Source organism: Apis laboriosa, unplaced genomic scaffold (genome assembly GCF_014066325.1).
Source record: "Apis laboriosa isolate Shangri-la unplaced genomic scaffold, ASM1406632v1 scaffold14551_cov152, whole genome shotgun sequence".
NCBI classification, from domain to species: Eukaryota; Metazoa; Arthropoda; class Insecta; order Hymenoptera; family Apidae; genus Apis; species Apis laboriosa.
In genome coordinates, this window is record NW_025221576.1 from 869,303 (window position 1) to 893,814 (window position 24,512).

The 24,512-nt window shown below is 37.4% G+C and overlaps 1 protein-coding gene and 2 long non-coding RNA genes across 3 annotated transcripts; 2 read left to right on the plus strand and 1 right to left on the minus strand.

Moving 5' to 3' along the window:
- Positions 1–43: 43 nt before the first annotated feature.
- On the minus strand, positions 44–4,335 carry LOC122721166 (fork head domain-containing protein crocodile). The gene is made up of 2 exons (XM_043948484.1): positions 2,312–4,335; positions 44–2,077 (listed from the first exon to the last, which is right to left on the minus strand). Exons 1-2 carry the CDS (start codon positions 3,676–3,678, stop codon positions 1,951–1,953), a joined length of 1,494 nt encoding a protein of 497 aa, XP_043804419.1. The 5' UTR covers positions 3,679–4,335; the 3' UTR covers positions 44–1,950.
- A 390-nt stretch (positions 4,336–4,725) lies between these two features.
- Positions 4,726–20,553, plus strand: LOC122710297. The gene is made up of 3 exons (XR_006345916.1): positions 4,726–5,051; positions 19,230–19,437; positions 19,916–20,553. It is a non-coding gene; the product is annotated as an uncharacterized LOC122710297 (long non-coding RNA).
- A 1,753-nt stretch (positions 20,554–22,306) lies between these two features.
- Positions 22,307–24,280, plus strand: LOC122710298. The gene is made up of 3 exons (XR_006345917.1): positions 22,307–22,766; positions 22,889–23,071; positions 23,898–24,280. It is a non-coding gene; the product is annotated as an uncharacterized LOC122710298 (long non-coding RNA).
- Positions 24,281–24,512: the final 232 nt, after the last annotated feature.

Sequence of the window (24,512 nt, forward strand, 5' to 3'; positions counted from 1 at the left end):
TATATATATATATATATATATATATATATTTCTAAATAATGTATATACAGTTGACATGTTTCACAAAAAAAAAAAAAACAATTTTTATATCTCCCCATATATCTCGAATTATTATTTTTGATTTTCAAAACATTTTGATTATTTGATTGATATACTTGACGCTACAATGTCGCTTCCACTAATTGTACTAACCTTTTTGTCGCAAAAATGTTCATTGCGATTTCTACGAATTATCGATGTGATTTTCTTTACGTTTAAATTCTTAATTAAATTTCGTAAATAATTATTACTATAATTAGTACAATAATTATTTATATCAACTGTAATAATACACGATCAACTCTCAATCCAATATTGGCATCCGAGATTAAGAGTTAAAAAAGATTGATAAATGATATATGTAGAAATCAAACTGATGATTACACTTCATCGAAGCTAATTATTTGATTTTTAAACGCTAATATTTAATTAAAGTTGAAAATTTTTCAAAATACGAAATAAATTAATCTGAATCGTTCATATGTTCAAATGTACTGTAAATAATGAATAGCAAATAATGAATTTGATTTTAAACGTTATATAAAAGAAAATTACTGAAAATCATATCAATATTGTAGCATTGAACATCATTTTATGTGATATTTTTTATTTTGTGAAATCCGTTTTCATATGTATCAGCATCCAGTGTGATTCGACTTCGTACCGATGACGGTAACCGAATCGGACAAGCATTCCCAAAATATTTTTTTTCCCGTCTGATCAATTCGTTGCAAGTTTGCACAGTTGCACTGTATGTAGGATCGCGCGTATCTCCATACAAATACGATCATAGCGAAAAAAGGAATTTCGAACCGGTCAAAATTACCGTAGATCAGGAAAGAGACCTGCCTTTGTTTGCTCAGGTGACGACCATCATCATTGATATTCACAGCTGTTTCTAGGATACGTCTCGCATCATACAAGCTTCCGATTCATTAATGAATGACTCTGTATGCGATAAAATTGATCACAAACCTAGAACCGAATGCATCAACGCGTCTCGATCGATCTAATGTTTTCCAATATCACCGATTTATTTATAGAATTCCTTCTCGTTATTATTAAATCTTTCATGACGCGAAACGGAAGGAAAGAGGTTGAGAAAAGTTTATGGATTAAAAAAAAAGATGTTCGTTCGTTCGTTCGCGGGTCGTAGAAAGAAATGACAGAAAAAAAAAAATTATCGCGGTCTGGAACGACCAGTTCGAGGTTATGCTTCGATCCGTGAACTGTTTAGGTTAAAGTAGTACACGTGTATTTGGTTTTTTACGTTTAAAAAAACATAAAATGTGTTCACTGATCGCGATAATCTTTCTCTGAAATGTCAAGTATCAGTCGGTAACTCGAATTGGCATGCGACAAAGCACATTGCCGATACCTTTCGTTTCTTATTTCGATATATCTCGATCGATATAGAATGTATCGGGATAAGATTCGATAAAGTATAAAATGCGTCAAACTATTTTCACTCGGCTAACACTAAAATCGAAGTAGAAATTGAACGCTCTTACGTTGAATTATTCGAACAATTCGAGATAAATATTATATTTACCTCGACGAGAATCTCTAATAATTTTTCCTTCTATTATTATCGTTAATATTCATTTCCGCATCTACAACGAGCTACGTGTAACATTCACGATCATTCTTGTTACGTGAAAGATAAAATATTTACAATTACGTATCGTGTAGTTCGTAGTTTTTTTTTTTTTTTTTTTTGCGAATCGAGTTTTTTCGAATTTACTTTCGCCCCGTTTTATCATGGATTTTTAGACTTATCTAATTCCATTCTTTGGCGAGGTCTTCCGTGCAGGGGATCCACTCTTGCTTCACGTAAACCAAGCTCGGGTCGTAGTGATCGGTGTGATGTTCTTCAAGGCCTCGGTGATGAGGCCTTGAATTTCGGTATTCTCAGTATTTATGTAACGTGATGGGTAAATTGCCGCTGGTGTTGACGGTGTTACAGTCTTGATAGTATCGGTGGTACAAGGGTGGAGACGGAGCTGCACTCGACGAGAGCGGAGTTGGTGGGCTGGATCTGGAACGTGTCGATATTTTTCACGAATGTAAATTCCTAATAACGTAACAAGTCGATACGACGATTTCAAATTGCAGCCGATATTATAGAGGAAAAAAAGAGGCGTCGTTCCACTTCCTTTCCATTCTCATATTCTCGTATATCGATCATTATTTACAATTATGCAAAAGATTCGGTTGAAAGGAAATGACAACGTAACGTAAATAATAGTATCATTGCCATTTCTGTCCTTACCTGTAAAGTTGACAGCTTGGCGATTGGGTATCCTGATAAATGGCGGCGGCGTCAGGGCTGGCTGCCTCCTGATACCACTGCGAGTGTCCCGCCGTATTGTTGTGATTTCTCGAATTATATTCCGCGTGATCCATTATGTAACCAGCTGTGGGCGTGCAATAAGGCGCGTACATGGTTCCGGGCGGCGAGCCGTTGCTCCTGGACACGGAGCTGGTGTGGCCGTATCCGGTGGTCGCCATCATTGCCGCGACAGCGGCCGTCGTCGTGGTCGTCGTCGTACAAACGGACGGCAAGTGATCTCTGGATACCACCCCCGCGCCCATCGACTCTCTGCTCGTCATGATCGAGTGTGAGTGAGGGTGAGGATGTTGAAGACCGTGGGGATGATGCGTGTGATGCTGATTCTCTCTGGTCATTAGGGCGGCGCTGTTCTCCCGCGTCGTCATTAAAGCGTCGACACTGAAACTGGTCGGATCCAAACCCATGGACACATCCTGGATACCAGCATCCTGGTGGACTTGGTGAGCTTGATGCACTTGGTGACCGAGAGCCGTTTGTATAACGCTTTGCCCGGCCACTGCGACGGCCGTCGTCGTCGTCACTGCCGTTTTCGTGTCTTGGATCGGGCTGTGAAGGCCGTACTTCGCCTGCACAGCCATACAATGGCTCCCCGTATCGTTCACAGGCTCCCTCTTCGGCTTGCACAAAGTCGTCTCCAGGGTGCCCAACTTCTTGGCACCCGACGTGTCCGACGGCGGCGGTATTACTATGTTGCTCGGCTTCGTTTCCTCTTGATTACGTTGCTTCTCGGGCACAAGACCTTGTCTCTTCAACGCCTCCTCCTTTTCCTTCAAAGCGTCCTTCTTCTTGAAGCGTCTACGACGTCTGAGATAAGAACCGTTATCGAACATGTTGTAGCTGTCCGGGTCCAGGGACCAATAGCTTCCCTTTCCGGGTTTCTTGTCGTCCCTCGGCACCTTGACGAAACACTCGTTCAAACTGAGGTTGTGCCTGATGGAATTTTGCCATCCTTGCTTGTTCTCGCGGTAATAAGGGAAACGTTCCATGATAAACTGATATATACCGTTCAGGGTTATCTTCTTGTCGGGCGCGTTTTGTATCGCCATTGCGATCAGAGCTATATACGAATACGGGGGTTTTACCATGTCCTTACCGGGATGATGAATATGTTGCTGGGTTATACCCGAGACTGGATAACCTGCCGCCGTCGCGTACCCACCGTAACGATATTGTTCGTAATATCCAGGCGCTGCGCCCACTCCCGGATACGATGGGGTTCCCATCCCAACGGGAACAGCCGTTGCATGCCTGTAATACGCATTTTGCTCGCTAAATAGCGTATGCATTTTTTAAATTTCACCTAGATTCACCTAGACTCCGATCGATCGCGCCACCTGTTACGTGAATTTGTATAAAATTTTCCGGATCACTGTTAACAATGTGTAAATATTATTTTCAGGACAGTTTCGACGTTGTTATTGACATTTTTTAAGATTTTTTAACATTTTTTATTTTTCTAGAATAAATTTCATCAATTTTCGATCATCAAGTTTCACTCACTAATTTCGATCAATCACTTCGAAATAATTTAATTACACATTTTGTCACAGACGAGTATCGAGTCAGAATCCGCGATTATAGGGAATATTCACTAGATGGGATTGCAAAAATTTCTCGATATCGATCGATCGATCGATCGATGCGAATGGTAGTCACTCACTTAATAATCGATACGGTCGAACGGCATCGTAGCCAATCAATTCGATAGATCGTTGGTGAATTATCAATTCCGTCGGCGGGAGACGCGGAGACGGTGGTTCGTTTACTCGTTACCCGTTTAAATGGTGTTTTGTTGACGCTTCGGAATATCTCTCTACTCTGTGCAAGTTAGTCTCGTCGATCGGGGAAGACAGGCGCGGCGTGGTGCGAGACAAGGGTGCATCCAGTGGTCGATGCGAGGCTAACCCGTAAACCCGCGTGCACGCGTATTATGATACACAACAGGTCGGAGTTTACTCAACCCCGAGTAAAAACACACTGGGGCCTCGGCCTCGCGAGCAAGCGAAGTGTTCAGTATCGGCCAGCACGGCTGCGCGACCCGTGCGTGGCGCTTCGCTTCGAAAAATCACGAGAACATTGTCACGGCCTGCCGCCTATTATCCAACGAGCCACGTGATTGGTGGATCGCGATCATGTGACTCCACCTACGGGCGCCGACCAATCGGAAGGTCGGTATTAAAGGGAAAAGCGTGGACGCCTCTGCGGCTACGTTGCTAAGGATCGAACGACGGTCCTAACCTAGTCACGCCCTCGTAGCTCGCGCAGGGCCGACGCAACAAAAGCGAGACAATGAGCATCGCCCTGTGTGGTGTGAGAACACACGCGAAATTTTTCCGCGCGCGACTTCACGGCCGTCGGATACTTTTCCCCGGTATTGTCAAATTAACGAATTTGGCAGTAGATTGGAAACTTATCGTGGATTACCGAGTTCTTTTTTTCTCTTTTGAAAACTTTTAAGAATTTTGAGCGCTGTTCCTGTTCGAGTCGCAGGAAGGATGTCGCAGAATTACGAAAAATTTAGAAGTGAAAAATACCGACGACCACGTGGTGCTTTGATCCTGATCGATTCGCGTTCTTACCTCATGGAATTTGACAGTGTACGTTTACGGAGAACAGAGTGAAAAATTTTGTACTAGCCATCGGAGATTCGCAACTAGTGGTAACGATCGTTTCAAATATATTAATCATTATCCTAATTATCCTCCATGTCTTTCGGTATCTTTTAGATATTAAATTATTCGAATATATCATATTTTTTTCAATCTACTTTGAAATATTCATATTTATATCAGAATCGATATTTTGATATCTGATTTGATCTGATCAAGATTTATCACGAACGAATACTTTTTTTTCGAAATAAGAAAGGATTTTTAAAATAATTAGGAGTACGTGGATTTACTCAAATCTTGAAACTGAAAATTTTATTAGTCCTATCGTTGCAATGCTCTCGACTACGTAAGGAATGGAAGTTGTGTGTATTTCATTGAGGTTCGTCCTCAAAGACGCGACGACACTTCTTACTCGAGAAATATAGATAGATGTGTAATCCGTTGACGAAGAAACTGCAGAAACCCCGGAGGAAAAGGCTCTTGAGTAGTAGAGTTATATAGATAAGGGAGAGACATCACGTTCTTATAGACGAGGGATTCAATTTGGCGTCTGTTTTTCCAAGGGTTCGACTCCAGTCTTGCGAAAACACTCGAGAGGACACCTCGGCTTCCATCTTAGCGTTTCTACTGCTCCTCACGAATCCTCCTTCTCCTCTTCCTCCCCCTCTCCCAAACTTCTATCCAGGTTCTCAAAATATCTTCGATCGGCGTGATGTTCCACTTTTTCGTTTCCTAGTTCCGCGAATGCGTTTCACGACACGTCACATGCGCCATCCGCGACAATTTTTCAAACTAATCGATAGATCGAACGGTAACCAAGAATTTTTTACTTCAGTGTTTCCTAACCTTGTTCTACTTGTTTCGTAATTATTTACACAAGTAAATACTTTTATACGGTTTAATAAGTTATTCCACACAGATAAAATTTAAAATCATAATTAAAATTTTATAAAAAATGAAAAAGAAATCATAATAGAATTACGTGTATAAAGAATTTTATATATACTTATATAATGATCTTAAAAATCTTTTGCAGTCTGCAGGTTAAGTACGTAATTGCAAAATTCGCAAATTGCGGAAGCCTTCGAGACAACAAACAGGAATGTTATCTTAAAATAACATTTCATACAATGATTTATTCTCGATAAAAATTGTCTGACATTGGTTCCCATAATTTAGCTGATGACGAGCAACACGAATGTTTGCGACGATCATAAAAGAAAGTAATATCACTAATTTTAAATTCATTGCCGCTCGCGAAAAGATATTCGAATTTTAATTTTTTAATCAAAAAGTAACTTCTTTAGTAAAAACTAATAATTTTCGAATTTTCTCTCTCTCTCTCTCTCTCTCTCTATATATATATATATATATATATACATATATATATATATATATATTAAATCATAATTTTCATTGAAATTTTGTTAGTATGTCTATTCTATACATGATGGGTAAATATTTTTCGTATAAACACCACTCATTATATATTTTTGTAAGATTCTACAAGTCTACGTTTAGGTATACTTGCATATGTGCATTTTTGTTTTAAACGTTATAAAAATATTTATCAACCGATATCGTTTTATTCGAATAATCTTTTATTTAAATAATCTCAAAGAATCGATAGTGAAGAATGAAAAAGAAATATGTGAGATATAAAATTATTTAATTTAAGTAAGTTAGTTCTAGATCATTATATTATTTTTAAAATGACTTTATCGTTCTTGATTTTCTTTTTTTTTTTCTTTTTCTTTTTCTTTTTCGTTTCCTCGGACATACGCGCGAATTTCACAAAGGAAAAATCGATGACACGGACCCGACGTCTAATTTTCATTTAAATGAAACGACGTTCGCTCTAGGTGTTTCGATTCGGTCCCTTCCCTCCCCCGTCGCCATCCTCGAGGCTACACGGGGAACGCTTTCGAACTTTCGGCCAAAGTTTAATTGTCTTTTGCTTGCGTTCTATCTAAATTCGTCGTCACTCGCCGTAGCCAATTTCTCCAACGGTTAATCCATTTGATAAGACCGTCAGATGATGGCGATTTTTTTCTTCGTTCGTTTCTTTCGTTGTTGTTAAAGGAAAAGATGTAATGTTCGCTGCGTATCACTGGAAGTGACTAACTTACAATTACGAGTCAAATAATTCAAATGTAATTGTCAAGTAACAACAACACGTATATAAGAATATTGTGTGACAATATTTTAAAAGAAGAAGAAAGAAATCTTAGATTAGTTATTTAGATTCTTCCATTTCTCCCCAAATTATAGATATTATTTTTTCAAATAATCTTTAGGAGTTACGGACTTCTTATGATAATAATCTTATAGAAGTAAATTACACATCTCTTTTTAAGATGATAAATATTCAACTACTGAATCACGGTTATCCGGTTAATAAAACAAAGAAATTTACTAAAAGTAAAAGTTATTCAATTTGATTTCTCAACACGTGTCGATACTCCTTCGAAGAAATTAAATGTGTTCATCGAAGAAATACCGATAACGAAAAATATTTCATACAAATACAAATACGGTATTATAATATTTTTTCTTTTTTTTTTTTTTTTTTCACAATAATATTTTCAATATCGAATTTTCCAAATACCGGACATTTTACCGACCGTTAACGTTATTTGAACGTGCATAGTGTAAATAGTGGAAGGGAATAACGGCGAGTTTTTTTGAATCTATTGAAAATATTGAATCTAGAAAGAAGAATTTATAAAAAAAAAATTCTCAAACACGAGATAGAGTTACTGTTATATTCTAATTCGAACAAGTTACAAATGTAAAAAAAAGTTTGGGACGAAGGATCGGAGATAAGACGATAAAAACGATAATAATTTCTATCCTCGTTTTCGCGTTGAGTCGTCGACAAGCACCTCTCTCGACGAGGTGTTTAAGAAATTTCGAGGTCTTTCCAAATAAACCACCGCCATGACCTATCCCATACGATCGGCCGACGGTGAATATGGCCGGGGCTCTTTTTTGCCCGGCAGAAACAATAAACTCGGAATTTCGTGGCCTCGCCACCGCGTTGCGTCACGTCCTCGCCAAGGAAAGTACTACATTTTCTTTATGACGCACGCTATTCGCGAGGAAAAAAAAAGTATACATTGCACGGTGCTGCCTTCTGTAAATGTTTCACAACGTGTCCCTTTAGACTCGGACATTTTCCATCCTTTCCAATTGAAATCTTCGTTTAAAGGTTAGTGCTGTTAGAATATTGCTTGGATTTTATACTTATCTTAGAATATAATGTGCTTAACTTAGAGAAATTAAATTTTTGGATCATGTTTAGAAGGTTAGTGGTGGAATGTTACTTTAATTTTATACTAGTGTTAGAAATAATGTGCTTAACTTGAAGAAGTTTGGATCATGTTTTTAATGCTGAAAATTTGAAGGTTAGTATTAGAATGTTAATTTGATTTTATTTTACAAATAATGTGCTTAAGATAGAAAAATTAAGTTTGGATTACGTTTTGAAGGTTAGTGCTGGAATGTTTCTTTGATTTTACTAATCTTAGAAGTAATATACTTAACCAAGAGAAATAGAGAAGTTTGCATCACGTTTTTAATGCTGAAATTTTGAAGGTTAATGTTAGAATGTTGGATTTTATACTCGCTTAATGTGTTTAATTTAGAAAAATTAAATTTGGATTTTCAATGCTGGAAATTGAAATCTCCATTTGTAGGTTGCTAAAATGTTACTTTCGTTCGATTATAGGTTAACTTAGAGATAGAAATTAAGTTACTGGATAGGCAGAATTTGCAATAAGTCGTGTTCAAAGATTATTAATCATTTTTAATGTAACACGTAACAATCGATACATAAGATTATTTGTAATATTTGTTGAATCGATAAGAAAAACAGACGAATCTGATAACGATTGGCATTATTGTGACGCGATGTGAGATCACGATCACCTGTTTCATCATTAAATTCAATGCGTCTGGAATTTAACGATACATTTTAGACAATGTTGTACGAAAATGAATGTTATCGCGAATATAAATATAATTAACCGAGTTCTACACATGAATAAACTTCGGAAGTGCATAGAGACAATTCAAAGTTATTTCTTTGCATTTGTATATAATAGGTTAGGTTGGCGAATATTTAGAATATGTATCGCTTTGATGATTTGTTAACATAGATACTGTGTTCAAATTCGATCATGTCTTTTTCAATCAGACATGTTTGATTTTAAATTTTAAAAACAGATGTAAAATGCAATAAAAAAAAAAAGATGTATTTGCTTTGCTAACTTCGAAATTCGAACGTTTTGGTGATAAAAAGTTTGAAAGAACGTTCAAGAAAGATTCGAAAGAAATGTTTTATTGCAAAATTTTTCTCTTTCAAAAAAAAACACACATTTATCTGTTAACAAAGCGTTAAAAACAAACAGAATAATTAATAAATAGCGCATTCTCGTAAACTTACTCCTTGAACGAATAATCCACGAGTAACAATTCCACAAGATCTCATATTCTCAAATAATTAGAAAAATTTCTTTTTCCACAAAAGAAACGTCCGATCCACAAGATCAACCACAGCTTTGATCCTTTAAGAATTAAGTCTAATTATCTCACATAATTGATATGCATACCTGCCATTAAAGGGTTAATCTCGCTTGGAACAACGATGGACGCCATTAAAGCTTTCGTTTCCGTTGAAATGGAGGAGCAATCGAGCCCGAACGAGGAAACGCCGTGTTCCCAACCTATTTTTATCGCGTGAAAGAAACGAGTACGCATCGAGGCACGGTATCATCCGATCGGATTAACCCGAAGGAAGTCTCTACGGATTCCGTATGCCTCTCGTCTGCTCCTCGGTTGTTTATACAACGATGAAATTTAATTCTCGGGACCACCGAACTCAGGAACTCGTGTAAACCAATACTCGCGGCCAAGCCACGAGTGGAGCGCAAAAAAGCATGGAAGAAAAAGCATAAGTGAAAATCGTTGTCGACGAGGATCACCTCGAAAGTGACGCGTGTCCAATTCGACCGACACTTTGATCGACGGAACGAGAAAACCATCGGTCTAATAGACCGGTTAATTAACCCGAATGGGAATTCTAATCGATCGACCGGTCACTCTCTCTGTTTGCCGAGTAAATTCCTCTGATATTTTTCTCTTCTGATCTTTGCACCACCTTTCGGATACAGCGTTATAACGGTAACATAACGTGTCTTTCTAATGTGTTCACTCGATACTTGGCTCGAGAGTTTCGTATTTCATATATTTGATATTTTTAAAGCTTCGATCGTTCTTTGTCAAGAAAATGAGAGGTTGATACCTATCTCTGTTGATTTATTCGCGAGTCATTTCGAATAATCCTTGATTCTTCGTGATATCTCAAATAATAAATTTACCTACTTACTTACTTTTTTATTTTATTTAAAGTTTTTATATTATTCCAGATTTTTAATAACAATTGGTTGATTTAAAATATCTCGTTCATCAGCATCCGATAGACGTTTTAAAATTTCAATTGGTAGCCACGAAAGAGTTAAATTGGCGGCGAGGAATGGTAATTTTCTTAAACGAAAACATCGAGTCGAGCATCTCGAACGTCCAACTTCCTTTTCTTAACTCGGAACGAATACATAATTGGAATGCTCCATCCCCCCGGTTCCAGGTTCCCCGTCCCAGAGAGCGCGGTGCAGGTTCCTTTTGTTTGTCTTTACAGCAACCAGCAATTCTGCATCATATCTTCCACGAGCTTGTAACTCGTCCAGATTTACGCCGCGCCGTTTCCGCGCGTTTTCCATGCAAGAGAATATGACGCGGTGGCGCGCGCGTTTCCGATGCGATCCGCGCATAAAGATAACAAACACGTCGGTGCACCGTGTCTGCTGTTTCTCAAATCCTCTAAGAGAAAAAGCTAATCTGGTTAGCATTACCACTTTCCGCCCAACGATACCAGGCATACCCAATTTTTCGCGTTTCATCTACGTAACCTCGTGTACCAGTGTATCGTATCAACAATCGAGCTCGATCGAAAAATAAATTTCCCTCTTTACTCTCGCCGAGCAATGCGAAGTATGCCATTGAGTCCTCGGATCTCCTTTCGTTTCGAAGCCAACTACTTATCTAAATGGAAAGTTAAAGCGGTGTTGCCAGCTTTGGGGAAAATTTAATGGTTGAAGTTGCGAATAATGTATCGTTCGTAACCGTAATAATCGCAAAAACGGATCGACCGTAATAAACGTAACTTTATTCGAAATTTTTAATTTTAATCAGTTACGATTCTGGACGCCGAATATCGGTTTTCCAATGTGGAGAACGATCAAGAATTTTATTCATCTTGTTGAATTTATATGCGTAAAGATACAAATCTCGTATATTTGCGTATGAATTGCGTATGAGTGTTGTTGATAGGCAAAATTGAATAATTGAAGTTACTTCGATAATTTATCGTCCAAAATATAATAATGATAATTGGAAATAATTGCAAAAGCGGATCGATCGTAATAGCTGCGAATAAACGTTGTTCGAGCATTTTAACAAGTAATTATTTGAATTAATTTTATTCGACATTTTTAACTACTAGTATTTTTTTCAATGCCCAACTTTGTCTTCCAATCATTCAATTGGACTGATAATAGATGTAGCAATATCTCGAGTTATATCGAAAAATATGAAATAAACAAATTAGAAATAGAATAGTTATAAACATTTATACAAATCGAATAGTCTTTTATAATATTATTAAAAAGGATTTTAACAAACGTATTTTTGGAAAGATTACATAATAAAAAATGATTTTCAATAAATCCTTCCCTGACATTTTCAAATTACGCACTATATATATCTTAAAAAAACGAGTTAAAGAATCGAGATAGCTTCAAATCTTTATTACAGAACCTATATATATATTTGTTCATGCTTCGAATCAACCTTCTTTTTAAAAAGAAAGAGAAATTCCATTTTCACCGTCCTTCTCGAAAATTTTACCATTTATCGATCGATCCATTTCCAAAATTTTTTAACGCATTCTGAAAAAAATCTCTTTCCAATCTCTCTCTCTCTCTCTCTCTTCCTCTCCTTCGTTCCATTATTATTCGACACGCCACGAACGATCGAGGCAGGAAACGGTGGATTTTTCGGTGGAAACGCGGAAGCTGGCTCGCGCCGATAGGATTGAATCCGATGGGTGGGGGCGAGGGTGCGAAGTTGAAAAGGGCCCGGGCGGAATTGAAGCGGACAATGCGTACCGGGTGGCAATTTCACGCGACACGTCTCACCATCAGCATATCAATAGGGCACCGGGATTATCTGGATGTGCAGTGATATTCTGCGGTCGGCTCCGCGTAGATAGGGTTGCGCAATTTCGCTTCCACGCACGTCATTTCCCTCCCGCTCCGTGTCGTCTCTATTGCCCGCAGATTTATTCCGCTCTATCGTCCCACGATTTAACGCGGAATCCACCGAAACTTCTCCTTCTCGTCGTTCTCTTGATCGTGTCGTAAATACGATTCGTAAATTGATATCGATAGGGAGGGATAGGTTGGAATATCATCTGGACAATCATTTTTTTTTTTTTTTTTTTTTCACGATTCGACCATTCGTTAGAGAGACAAAAATCGAACGAAAGGGATAATTTTTAGAAAATTTTTCTAAATGTAATTATTGTATTATTTAAATATAAATATATAATAAAGTGGAATAAAAATTGTCTTTTATAATACGATAGAAATTTATACGGTGGGTGGCAGTTCTAGAAAATATATTCGATAGATTGAATTCGGATACGCGAGATCGATAATGGTATAATTTTTGACAAAAAAAGAAAGGATCGAATTATCGATATTTCGCATCGTGTTTACATTCTACAAAGTACGAGTAGCATCGAGGCGGAATCAACGTTCCGTACCCTTGTTATTTTGATTAGGGCTTAGCAACATTATAATGCGACCGATTCGTCCGGGATGAAAACAAACGCGGCCAAGTCCAACTTTGTCCCCCTTCTTCTGTGCCCACGACCGCGATACCGTTTATTTTTCTTGAAAACGTATCAGCCGCATTTCCTTCCTCATTGTCTGCCTTAAGGAAATAAATCCACTGCCAGACTGTCCCGGTCCGCGTGTCGTTTCCTCTTCCACTCTCCCTCCCCTTTCTCCACCGAAAAAACCAAACCGATCATTTTTTACGCTCGTATTTTTGCCAATTTAAATTTTTTTTTTTCGCTTCCCCTATATTCTCGTAGTTTCGTAGAAAATTTTTAGAAAATTTATATAGCGTCCATTCTTGAATTCTTATATTATATCATACTTATTCAAAATTCAAGGAGGAAAGTAGAAATCTGTAACGAAACGAAATGAAATTAAACGTCTCATTCGCAATGAGAAAAGAAAATAAAATAAGAAATTAGAATAAGAAAAATTTCTCGAATTCGAAACGAATATTCTATTTTAGTGACTGAGATTAAAAGAAGGGAAGGAAGAGGGGGGGAGAGGCAGGATGTCGAGGAAAATCCAAGAAAAGCACGAGGTGGTGAGGATGCGCACCTTTGGCCACGTTCCTTTGGGCACGAGCGGGCGACCGATAGCGAAGGGAGAGCGTGCAAGATAATGGCCATAGAGAGGAGTAAACGGCGAGAGCAGCCAGTTTCCTCGTGGGCGGGTAACGCGGCTAATTCCGACTGTTTGGTTAGCAAGCATTTAAGGTTTGTCTTGGCTGTTGCTTCGTGTCTTTTAGACAGCCGATCTGTGTTCCGACCAAACGAAACGGAAGCTAAACGCTCGTGACGAGGTGACGAGCCGACGACTTTCCGTTCTCCTGACCGATCGCCATCTCCTTCGCGGCTCATCCGCTTTCGGTAGCCCGCTTCCCGATTCTTGCACCGATCCCGTCGTCGATCGAATTCCTCCATGACGAGAATCCCCCCTTTTTGCAGATTGGAGAATAATTGGGAGACGATCTCGTGTGTGTGTGTGTGTGTGTGTGTGTGTGTGGATGGATCAAGAGTCTCATAGATGTAGTGTATACTTTACGATGCATTAAAAATAGCGGGTTTCTAAATAAACAGATCGAAGTAGATTCAAAATATTGACAAATGATGAAATTGCTCTTCCAAGTCGTGTCTTCGTTGGTTAACGTGTTAATGGATGGATTCATGAACGGTTTATTTGGTCGAGAAAATGAATAAGGGCGCGGAGAGAATAATTTTATGCGGGTTTTCGAGCAATTACGCGTAAAAGTATCCTTTATCGATTAAACGTTAAACGATTTATTGGCAACGTATGAAAACGTTGTATACGCTCGAAATTCGAAATTACGAGAAATTTGGGAGGATTGTGAAAGTTCTCGAGAATTTTCGTTCTCCATTTCCAAGTATTCCCTTCGTCGTTCCTTTCTATGTACATGTACACATATATATATATATATATATATATATATATATATATACGCGAAAAGCATTTCTATGTGTGGGAAGTACCTGAAGAAGAAGCTTTACACATAGGTGAACGAGACACATATGTAACCGAGTGTACACGAGACAACCCTCCACGATGCACAAAAGATTTAGAGAAGTTGCGGCTGAACAAACACCGCCGGCATAAGCGCACGTTCCTCCCTTTAGCTTTTCCTGCCCTTCCCCCTCTCCCTGATAAGACTTTCCTTAACAGCGCCACTCGACGAAACACCCTCCGCCCTCCACCCGTTCATTTATCCGTCTCGCGATCGTTTCTCCACACCGAAAATAAAACTTTTTATTTTTTTATTCGCGTTATTTCATTTTTCGTTATTTCTCTTTTTTTTTTTTTTTTTTTTTCTAGAGAAAAATTATTGCTTCTAAAAGAGAAGATATCGTGAAAGATATCGTGAAAGAGTATTATAGAAAAATTGTATCGTGACGAAAGAGGACTCTCCTCCGTTTTTATCGCTTTTATCGAAAGAGAGGAACGATCGAAAATGGTGGAGAATGGAAAAAAAGGACGAAAATGTTTGAAAATATTCGAATATTCCGAAGCCCTTAAATAGAAAAGGTTGAGAATACCACCAGTCATTATTACCTTACGCGGAATCACAAAGTTTTTGTTATATTAAAAAAATTTGCAAGACACGTTTCTCCACCTATTATTACGAATATATTTTTCCCGTTTTATAACCCCCTTCCAATGTTATTTCCCACGATCCCACGTCAAACTTCGAATTGAAGAAAGAAAAACTTTCGAATTCGAAATTATCGTCGACCGAAACGAAAATACGGATACAGATCGTTCAGATACAAATACAAATAATTTCGAGTTATATATATATAAAACGTAAAATTCAATCGGATATCGATCGAAAAAAACCTCCACCGAGTTATCCGTCCAATCCGATCGTTCCAAGATAATATCATCCACTGAGGAGTCTCGAAAACTGATGAAAACTCGGCGATCCTATAAAACGAATTTTGTGTCGCGAGTTTCGCGTATAATCGTTCTTCGCGCCGCCCGTGTCCGAGCGAGAGCGGCCGGCGGAGATAATGGCGTCGAGCTGAAAATGCGACGCATGGAAACGATGCCTGTTGTTATTTTATGGGGGCGGAATACCGGGCCGACGGGAGGGAGGGAGGGGACGGGAGGGGAGGGACCTCTCGTTAAACCGATTTGCACATCGGATGCACTCTCGATTCCTCGAACAGCGGACAATTTCACAGGGCTCTATTTACGCTGCTCCCGCTGCCTCGAACCAGGGGAGGGGGGAGGAAGGGAGGGGGAGAGGACGGTCGTCGCTCTGCCTACCCCAACTCGTTTACGTATTTTCCTCTTTCCCGTAAATACATTCGCTCGTTTTATCCTCTTTCCCCTTCTTTTCCACCGTCAGTTTCCTGGCTTTTCCATTTTTTTCTCTTTTTCTCTTTCTTTTTTCTTTCTTTTTTTTTTTTTTTCTTTGGCTTTTCGAGCGACCACCGTACACCTGACTCGGATTTTTTCGGAATTGCGATTTTTCTTTCGATTTTCTTTCTCTCTTTTCTTTTCTCGAGAAGAGTGGAGAGAATGAATCGTGAACGCTACCTTTTAGAATTTATTCGTATTGCGCGGAATTGTGAACTTTGTGAATTCTTTTATTTTTCGTTCTTCGAGACGGTATTTTAAGTTTATCGTATTGTCTTGTAAAATTTATTTCGGAACAGTACGGAACAGTTCCTTATTGTTTGTTTCGAGGGACGAAGTAAATTTTTTAAACGCGCGCGTTGTGGCCGCGAAAGAGAACGGTTCGTTCGCTCGAACGGAACGCTACGATTGCCCGCCACGAGACTTCTTTTCGCACTGACAAGATGCAGCTTCCATTCGGATGTCACGTCACTGTCCGAACCGCCAGTCGTAAACCATTAAACCTCGTTTTCCTCGTACTCCTGGTCTCGCATATCTGTCGTTCGAGCATCTCTCGTAAAATAAAACGTGAGTAAAAAAACTTTTAATGAACTGTAGCGTTTCAACGATTCTTTATATATATATATATGATAATAAAATTAACTTATACTTATATCGTAAAATTACCGTAAAAAGTTTATTACCATTTCGCGACAGATATATTTATTTACTCTATTAAAATATATAAAAAATGCTTTTCCAATTATCATTTTCAAACTTATCTATCTTTTTATAATTCACATTAAAATTGGCATAGTATGATAAAAAGAAGAAATAGCCTATTTTGACACAATCGATCAAAACAATCGCTATTAATTTATTAAAATACGTAAAGAATGCTTTTCTAATTCAAACTAAAATTTACATTAAAGCTAGTAGCTCCGCGATTAATATCTTCTAAAATATTTTCTCGTAATAAGAAAAAAAAGAAATAGCCTATTTTGACACAATCGATCAAAGCAATCCCATTGTCAATTTATTAAAATACGTAAAATACGCTTTTCTAATTCAAACTAAAATTTACATTAAAGCTAATAACTCCGCGATTAATATCTTCTAAAATATTCTCGTGCAATAAGAAAAAGAAGAAGTAACCTATTTTGACACAATCGATCAAAGCAGTCGCGTTGCCAATTTATTAAAATACGTATTTCCAATTCAAATTCGTAAAGCTAACTCTGCGATTAACATCTTCTAAAATATTCTCGCGCAATAAGAGAGAGAGAGAGAGAGANCAATCGATCAAAGCAATCCCATTGTCAATTTATTAAAATACATAAAAAATACTTTTCTAGTTCAAAATAAAATTTACATTAAAGCTAGTAGCTCCACGATTAATATCTTCTAAAATATTATCGCGCAATAAGAAAAAGAAGAAGTAACTTATTTTGACACAATCGATCAAAGCAATCCCATTGTCAATTTATTAAAATACGTAAAATACGCTTTTCTAATTCAAACTCAAATTTACATTAAAGCTAATAACTCCGCGACTAATATCTTCTAAAATATTCTCGCGCAATAAGAGAGAGAGAGAGAGAGAGAGAGAGAGAGAGAGAGAGAGAGAAAGGAGGGGTTAGAAATAGCCTATATTTTGACACAATCGATCAAGGCAGTCGCGTTACAAGGATCAAGGGGCGGGATACGAAACTAATCCGTGAAACATGTAGGGGGAGGGGGAACTCTCGGCTGTAAAATATCTCCGTCCATTACCGCAATTTCACCGCGGTTCTAACCGCCTCATATACATATCGAGCGACGTCAGCCCGTAACATACCGAAGTCGTAAAGCTCCCGGGTTGCACGCGGATGGACGGAAAAGAATCCCCGGGTGCCTAATTCGAGATGTTTATCCAAGCGGTGTGTTTCGGTGTTGCCCTCTTAATTCATACCCGCCGCTGTTGTTGCAGCTTAGCCAGCGCCAAATTTATTAAAATCGTTACCGACGCCCGTCGTTCACCAACCGACGAGCGCCCGCGTTATTATTATTACGCCGTCGATACGGGAGCGGAACAACTCCCCTCCACCGCCCTTCTTCCGTCCACCAAGCTTGCCCGAACCGATTGTCTCTCCCCTCTTCTTCCCCCCTCCTCCTTTCTCCTCATTTTTCCTCGGAGGATATTTTCATTGATGCTTTTACTTTCAACGAATTTTTCCACGAATTAAATAAATCTTACTGTACTTATCATTTACTTATCTCTTTTTTTTTTTTTTTTTTTTTTTTGGAATTTTGGAAACGAAGTTCGTAGGTTAGGGATATTCGCGATCGTGGAACGTGATGTTATACAATTAATTATATTGCATTTCATACTCGATGGAATGGAATCATTCGATTTCGTTCTACTTATACGTGGGGAGAATCGGGGTAACAATCGGTCAATGGAGGGAGGACCACCAAGGTTGGAGATTCGATCCCTTTAAAAGCGTGACAATGCGTAAGAAAAGGCTGGTCGAATCGGCGAATATTCGACCGTTTACGGTGAAGATCTTAGCGTGGGCTGGGGCGCGATCTTATCCAAAGATCGAAAAGGATCGAAATCCTAGGCTAGAATCCCTATTATGTTGGAACGTCAGCCTACGATTTCTCGGTCATTTCATCGGTTATCGCACAATGGGAGACTCGTGTCTTCGTCTGTTCGATCTCCTGTATCGAGACATCTGTGTCAAATTGTCCCTTCTTTTCCCCATTCCCTGGAATTTTCCAATTTAAAATCAATTTACACGGAAGAGGAATTAAGATGAAATATAATTGTAAACGCAAGCAAGTAAATTTTGCGTCGATTACGAATTAAATGTAAGAAAGAAATAAATATGGGATATTAGCTTAATACTGTTATATCCGTAAACGGATGATTGCTCTTCGATCGAACTCGAATCAATCTGAAAAATACACTGAAAATATACGCGAAATCAAGAAACCTGTTTATTATAATTATTCATTTTCAAACATCAGCTAGAATCTCTCCATAAATATACAATTTAAATTTATTCGACGAAATCGATCGAAGCGAGATTTTGAAAATTTCTCGTCGAATTAAAATCTGAAATTGAAATTCTGAAACTTGACTACTACTTTAAAGCAAGCTTCACAACGACCTCGCTCTCGATATCTCGAGATGAGTGAATTCCAAAAGTGTGGAAAGTTGACACGTCGAGGTTGCAAAGGAAAAAAAAAAGGGGGGAGGGGGGAGGATGGAAAGTGGTCGATCGTACACGAGAAGCGAAAGAAAATTCTTTTTCTACGGCGGGGCCGACAGGTGCAATCGCCTTCACCCGCGGATATTATTTCTGTCAACGTTGCCCGTGTTTATCCGCATACATATTTGACGAACTCCTCTCTCTCGTGCAGGTCGTCCAACGTCTAGGTCGGCGGCGGCTGGACCGTGTTACCTGAAGAAGCAATCTCTGTCGCATGGAATAACATTTAGGCCGGACTGCTCCACTGCATCCTCGTTTGGCTATATACATGTGTGTATACATACCTGCACAACTGTGTTACGCCCCCTTCCGTGGGAGTCCTGCGCCACAAGATATGATCTTCTGTTTTCGTGTAATCGGTTCGTATGCCTCGTGTTTTCCTATTCGTGCCTTTGTTCGATTTAAGGTCGAAACAGAAATTTTTCTTTTACACAGATAAATTAATAATCAATGAAGTAGTAAGGACGATAATGTAATTTCTCGAAGGAATTTTTCTTCTTAATTGTCATATTTTACATTGGATTTATAATTAATCAAATGTCAAAATAAATGGTACGGTGTGTAAATATTTGTCCCGAATTAAATATATTCGTAATCATTCATGATGAATACAAAATTAAAGATGTTGTAAAGATAATAAAAGTGACTTTGAAATATTTTTTGAAAAATATTATTGTTGAACCACTTTTGAATACTTTTATCCACTATGATAAAATATGATAAAATGTTGAAAAATTTGTGATTTCTTGAAACAAGATTCAATTCTAATTATTTAATATACAATCGTTAAAGGAGTTTCGTCTACGTGGAAACTGAATTTCCTTTTCATCTCTTCAGGGAAGGCAGCGCCGGAGTATCGTGGAAAAGGGAGCGGAGGAAAAGGATACGGGAGTGTGAAAAATAATTTCCTGCCGTTGATATGTGGCGGATCGGACGAGGAGAAAAGTCCTGGCCGGGGGATATCAAAATATTATTCGAGGGTTACCTAGGGTAGCTCCGCATTCTCGTGCCATATAGAAACCTTGCTGAGCCTAAAGTGGATGGTTATTGCCCTCAACCTGACCGCACACTCGCCTCGTACCTCGTGGCTGTACACGAATTTCGTATTTACCGCTTAATCCTTCATCCTTATCCAATTTAATTCTAAGTATTTCAAATATTCCTAATATATATAATCAAATATGAAATTGAAAGTAATTTAATAATTTTATTTCTTTTTTTTTTTTTTAAAGCGACAGAAAAGGAATCTTTAAAAGAATATTTTACACGATGCCCGAAAATAATAAGTCTGGTAATGAAACGAATTTTGTATTTACCATTTAATCCTTATCCAATTTAATTCTAAATATTTCAAATATTCCTAATATATATAATCAAATATAAAATTGAAAGTAATTTAATTATTTTATTTTTTTTTTTAAAGTGATAGAGAAGGAATCTTTAAAAGAATATTTTACACGATGCCCAAAAATAATAAGTCTGGTAATGAAACCAATTTTGTATTTACCGCTTAATCCTTATCCAATTTAATTCTAAATATTTCAATTATTCCTAATATATGTAATCAAATATAAAATTGAAAGTAATTTAATTATTTTATTTTTTTTTTAAAGTGAAGGAGAAGGAATCTTTAAAAGAATATTTTACATGATGCCCAAAAATAATAAGTCTGGTAATGAAACGAATTTTGTATTTATCGCTTAATCCTTATTCAATTTAATTCTAAATATTTCAAATATTCCTAATACATATAATCAAATATAAAATTGAAAGTATATTAATTATTTTATTTTTTTTTTTAAAGTGACAGAGAAGGAATCTTTAAAAGAATATTTTACACGATGCCCAAAAATAATAAGTCTGGTAATGAAACGAATTTTGTATTTACCATTTAATCCTTATCCAATTTAATTCTAAATATTTCAAATATAAAATTGAAAGTAATTTAATTATTTTACTTCTTTTTTTTTTTTAAAGCGACAAAGAAGGAATCTTTAAAAGAATATTTTATACGATGCCCAAAAATAATAAGTCTGGTAATGAAACGAATTTCGTATTTACCGCTTAATCCTTATCTAATTTAATTCTAAATATTTCAAATATTCCTAATACATATAATCAAATATAAAATTGAAAGTAATTTAATTATTTTATTTCTTTTTTTTAAAGCGACAGAGGAGGAATCTTTAAAAGAATATTTTACTCGTTTCTACCATTGAAATCTCTACACATCAACCCGAAAATAATAAATGATAATGAAACGAATTTCGTCACAGATAAGATTCTAAAAAGTGATACCACAACCCATGTTATTTACCGATAACGTGTTAGTTAATCGATAACAAGAGGATCCTGGAGAGTAAAGTAGTAAAAATTGGTGCATTGGTTCCATGGAGGTCACCGTGTTCACGAGTGTGAGACTTGCGCGCGCGCGCGCTCAGTGGCACCCTAGTTGGCAAGCGTTGCACTCTCACACATGCGCGCACAAGTACACGGCAAGAGTACTTACAATTAGTACGGGGTACGCAGCCCCAAGCTGTGAGAGACTCGGTCGATATGTGGTCACAATGAAGGGTGTGGCGTTCGAGGACGAAAAGCTCTCTCCTGTCCGCTTTATCCTGCCATTGGCTGTTGCCAGGTGTCGAGAATGGCGGACCTTTCTCGACACCGGCCCTCCGGCTCCTCTTAAACATTTCGAGTCTTCCTTCCTAAAGCGAACGAGCCACCAAAGATTCCGCGATAATTATCGCACGCGGAGAGAATGGGAGAATCAACTTTCCGATCTTCGACACTCGGCTACCTTCCTTCGAGTACCGGAGGATTGTGATTAATTTTGTTTATTTGATTTTGTCGCCTCGTGGAATAACGTAGTGTTATACACGTTATATTTCGTGGTGAATTACAGTTACTAGTACTGATGGTTATTGTATTTTGATGGAATGTATTTAATGCTTTTCTTTAATCGAGAAAGGAAAGTGAAATTTAAAGGAAAAGTATTGATTATTGTAATAAATTAATTTTACTTTTAATCATTATTATCTATTGATTCTTTGCGATATTCTAGATCCATCAGAACGTTTACAAATAAATAAAATTGAAGAGAAATAGAGATGTTAACGAATATAATATTCTTAGAATTAAAAGGATTTTGATGAAGATGGAATGTATTTATTTTATAATGGAATGTATTTATTATTATAATGCTTTTCTTTAATCGAGAAAGGAAAGTGAAATTTAAAGGAAAAGTATTGATTATTGTAATAAATCAAACTTTACTTTTAATCATTATTGACTATTGATCCTTTGCGATATTCTAGATCCATCAGAACGTTTACAAATAAATAAAATTGCAGAGAAATAGAGATGTTAACGAATATAATATTCTTAGAGTTTTTAAAAGGATTTTGATGAAGATAGAATGTATTTAATGCTTTTCTTTAATCGAGAAAGAAAAGTGAAATTTAAAGGAAAAGTATTGATTATTGTAATAAATCAAACTTTATTTTTAATCATTATTATCTATTGATCCTTTGCGATATTCTAGATCCATCAGAACGTTTACAAATAAATAAAATTGAAGAGAAATAGAGATGTTAACGAATATAATATTCTTAAAGTTTTTAAAAGGATTTAAAAGGAACATTGAAAACTTTATAGATAAAACAGGCAATTTGGTTAACTTATGATCGTAAGAGTTATACATCCATCTACGATATAATTTAATTTAAGTTCTCTTCGTGTTTTATTTAATATCTTTCAAATGATCCAGTTGCGGTCTAAAATTTTTGACAAACGTGTTACGCTTTCCAGACAGTTCATAAATTCCCTGTAGAGAACGAGCTTTCCAACGATTCACCCAGAAAATGACGTATATTCGTGGTGTTCTTAACGGGCGCCACTTTAATGGAGACACGTGTCGCGGATATTTCAGATCGTTGGTACACCGTGTCGCGATGATGAAGAGAACGACGACGTTCGAGGAAGATTGATGAGGTGTGTTTACCGCTAACTAATTCCCCTCTGCTGCCGGTTCACGTCTAGCTAACTAACTTTCGCTCGAATGAACAGCTTGGGCGGACAAATTGTTCGAATTCCACCGTTGGATGATCGAGTATGATTTTAAGAATATCATGAGAAATGCGTTATAATGAATTTAATGAATTTAACGAAATATTGATCGTCACGAATGATGTACAATTGATTATTGAATATTAAGTGACGTATCAACATGAAGATCCTTATTTGTATGATGATGAAAATAAGGAATGTAATAAATTTAATATTTATATTAAAGAAATTATGTTCTACGATTGATTTTATTAAGAAGCAATCGTCTTATTTTGAACTCTCTATAAATTATTGATCATTGAATATTAATTAGGTGACATATCAACACGAAAATCCTTATTTATATGATGAAAATAAGGAATGTAATAAATTTAATATTTACATTAAAGGAATTATGTTCTACGATTGATTTTATTAAGAAGAAATCATCTTGAACTCATATTTTGAGCTCTCCATAAATAATAAAAAAAAATAATTCTTTTCTCGTAAGGATCTGATCCTTTTTCTCCTTCTACGATATCATCCTTCGAAGAATATTCCATTCGAAGAATTTTTCTATCTAATCACATTCTGTGATTAATTTTATTAAGAAGCAATGATTTTATTTTTAACTTTCCTTCTACTATGTCATCCTTCTCTGTTTTATTCCAAGAATATTTCTATCTAAATTTTCTGTTTAATTTTATCATAAGAAGCAACGATTTTATTTTCAACTCTTCGTAAATAATAAAAAATAATTCTTTCTTCGTAGGGAACCGTTACCTTTTTCTCCTTCCACGATGTCATCCTTCCTGTTCCGTTCGAAGAATTTTTCAACCGTCGAGTCAAGACTTTCTTCGAGCCATCGATGACGTTACATTCTCAAGAGAGAAATCGTCGCACCGTGTCCACGATGGGTTCGCGAACGAACGTTGATAACGCACAAGTTGTTAACGAAAATCTTTCGGATAGCCGGAGGTGGTTAACGAAGCATCACCCCGGATTAGGCTTGCGTCAAGCCACAAAACCAGCCTCTTCTGCGGGGTTCTGCGTACGATGAAGAAACGGAGGTTATTCTTGGTTGAACAAACACTGGAATGGGTCGCGTGCGCCTCCCACATATTTATAGATTTTATCTCTCTTTGACTTCGCCGAGGCGAGTAGGCGTTCGTGTACTCGCGTGCACCGCGCGGCGGGGAGGGGACAGAGGGGGGATTCGAGGGGGAGGTGGACGCCGCGAAAACCCGGGAGAAAATCTGTGGAATGCCGGTGGAAAGAAGGAAAACATCGGCCGGAATGACAGAAGGGAAGGAATCGAAACCTCGTGCGGATCCAAATTATGGGATTTGCTTCTATCTTGTATCAGAGATATATTTAATCATGAGTA

Excerpts from the sequence above, each read along its gene's own strand:
- LOC122721166 (XM_043948484.1), bottom strand. The coding sequence starts at position 3,678 with ATGCATACGCTATTTAGCGAGCAAAATGCGTATTACAGGCATGCAACG. Across the intron at positions 2,078-2,311 it reads CCAAGCTGTCAACTTTACAG|ATCCAGCCCACCAACTCCGC; the intron begins GTAAGGACAGAA and ends GACACGTTCCAG.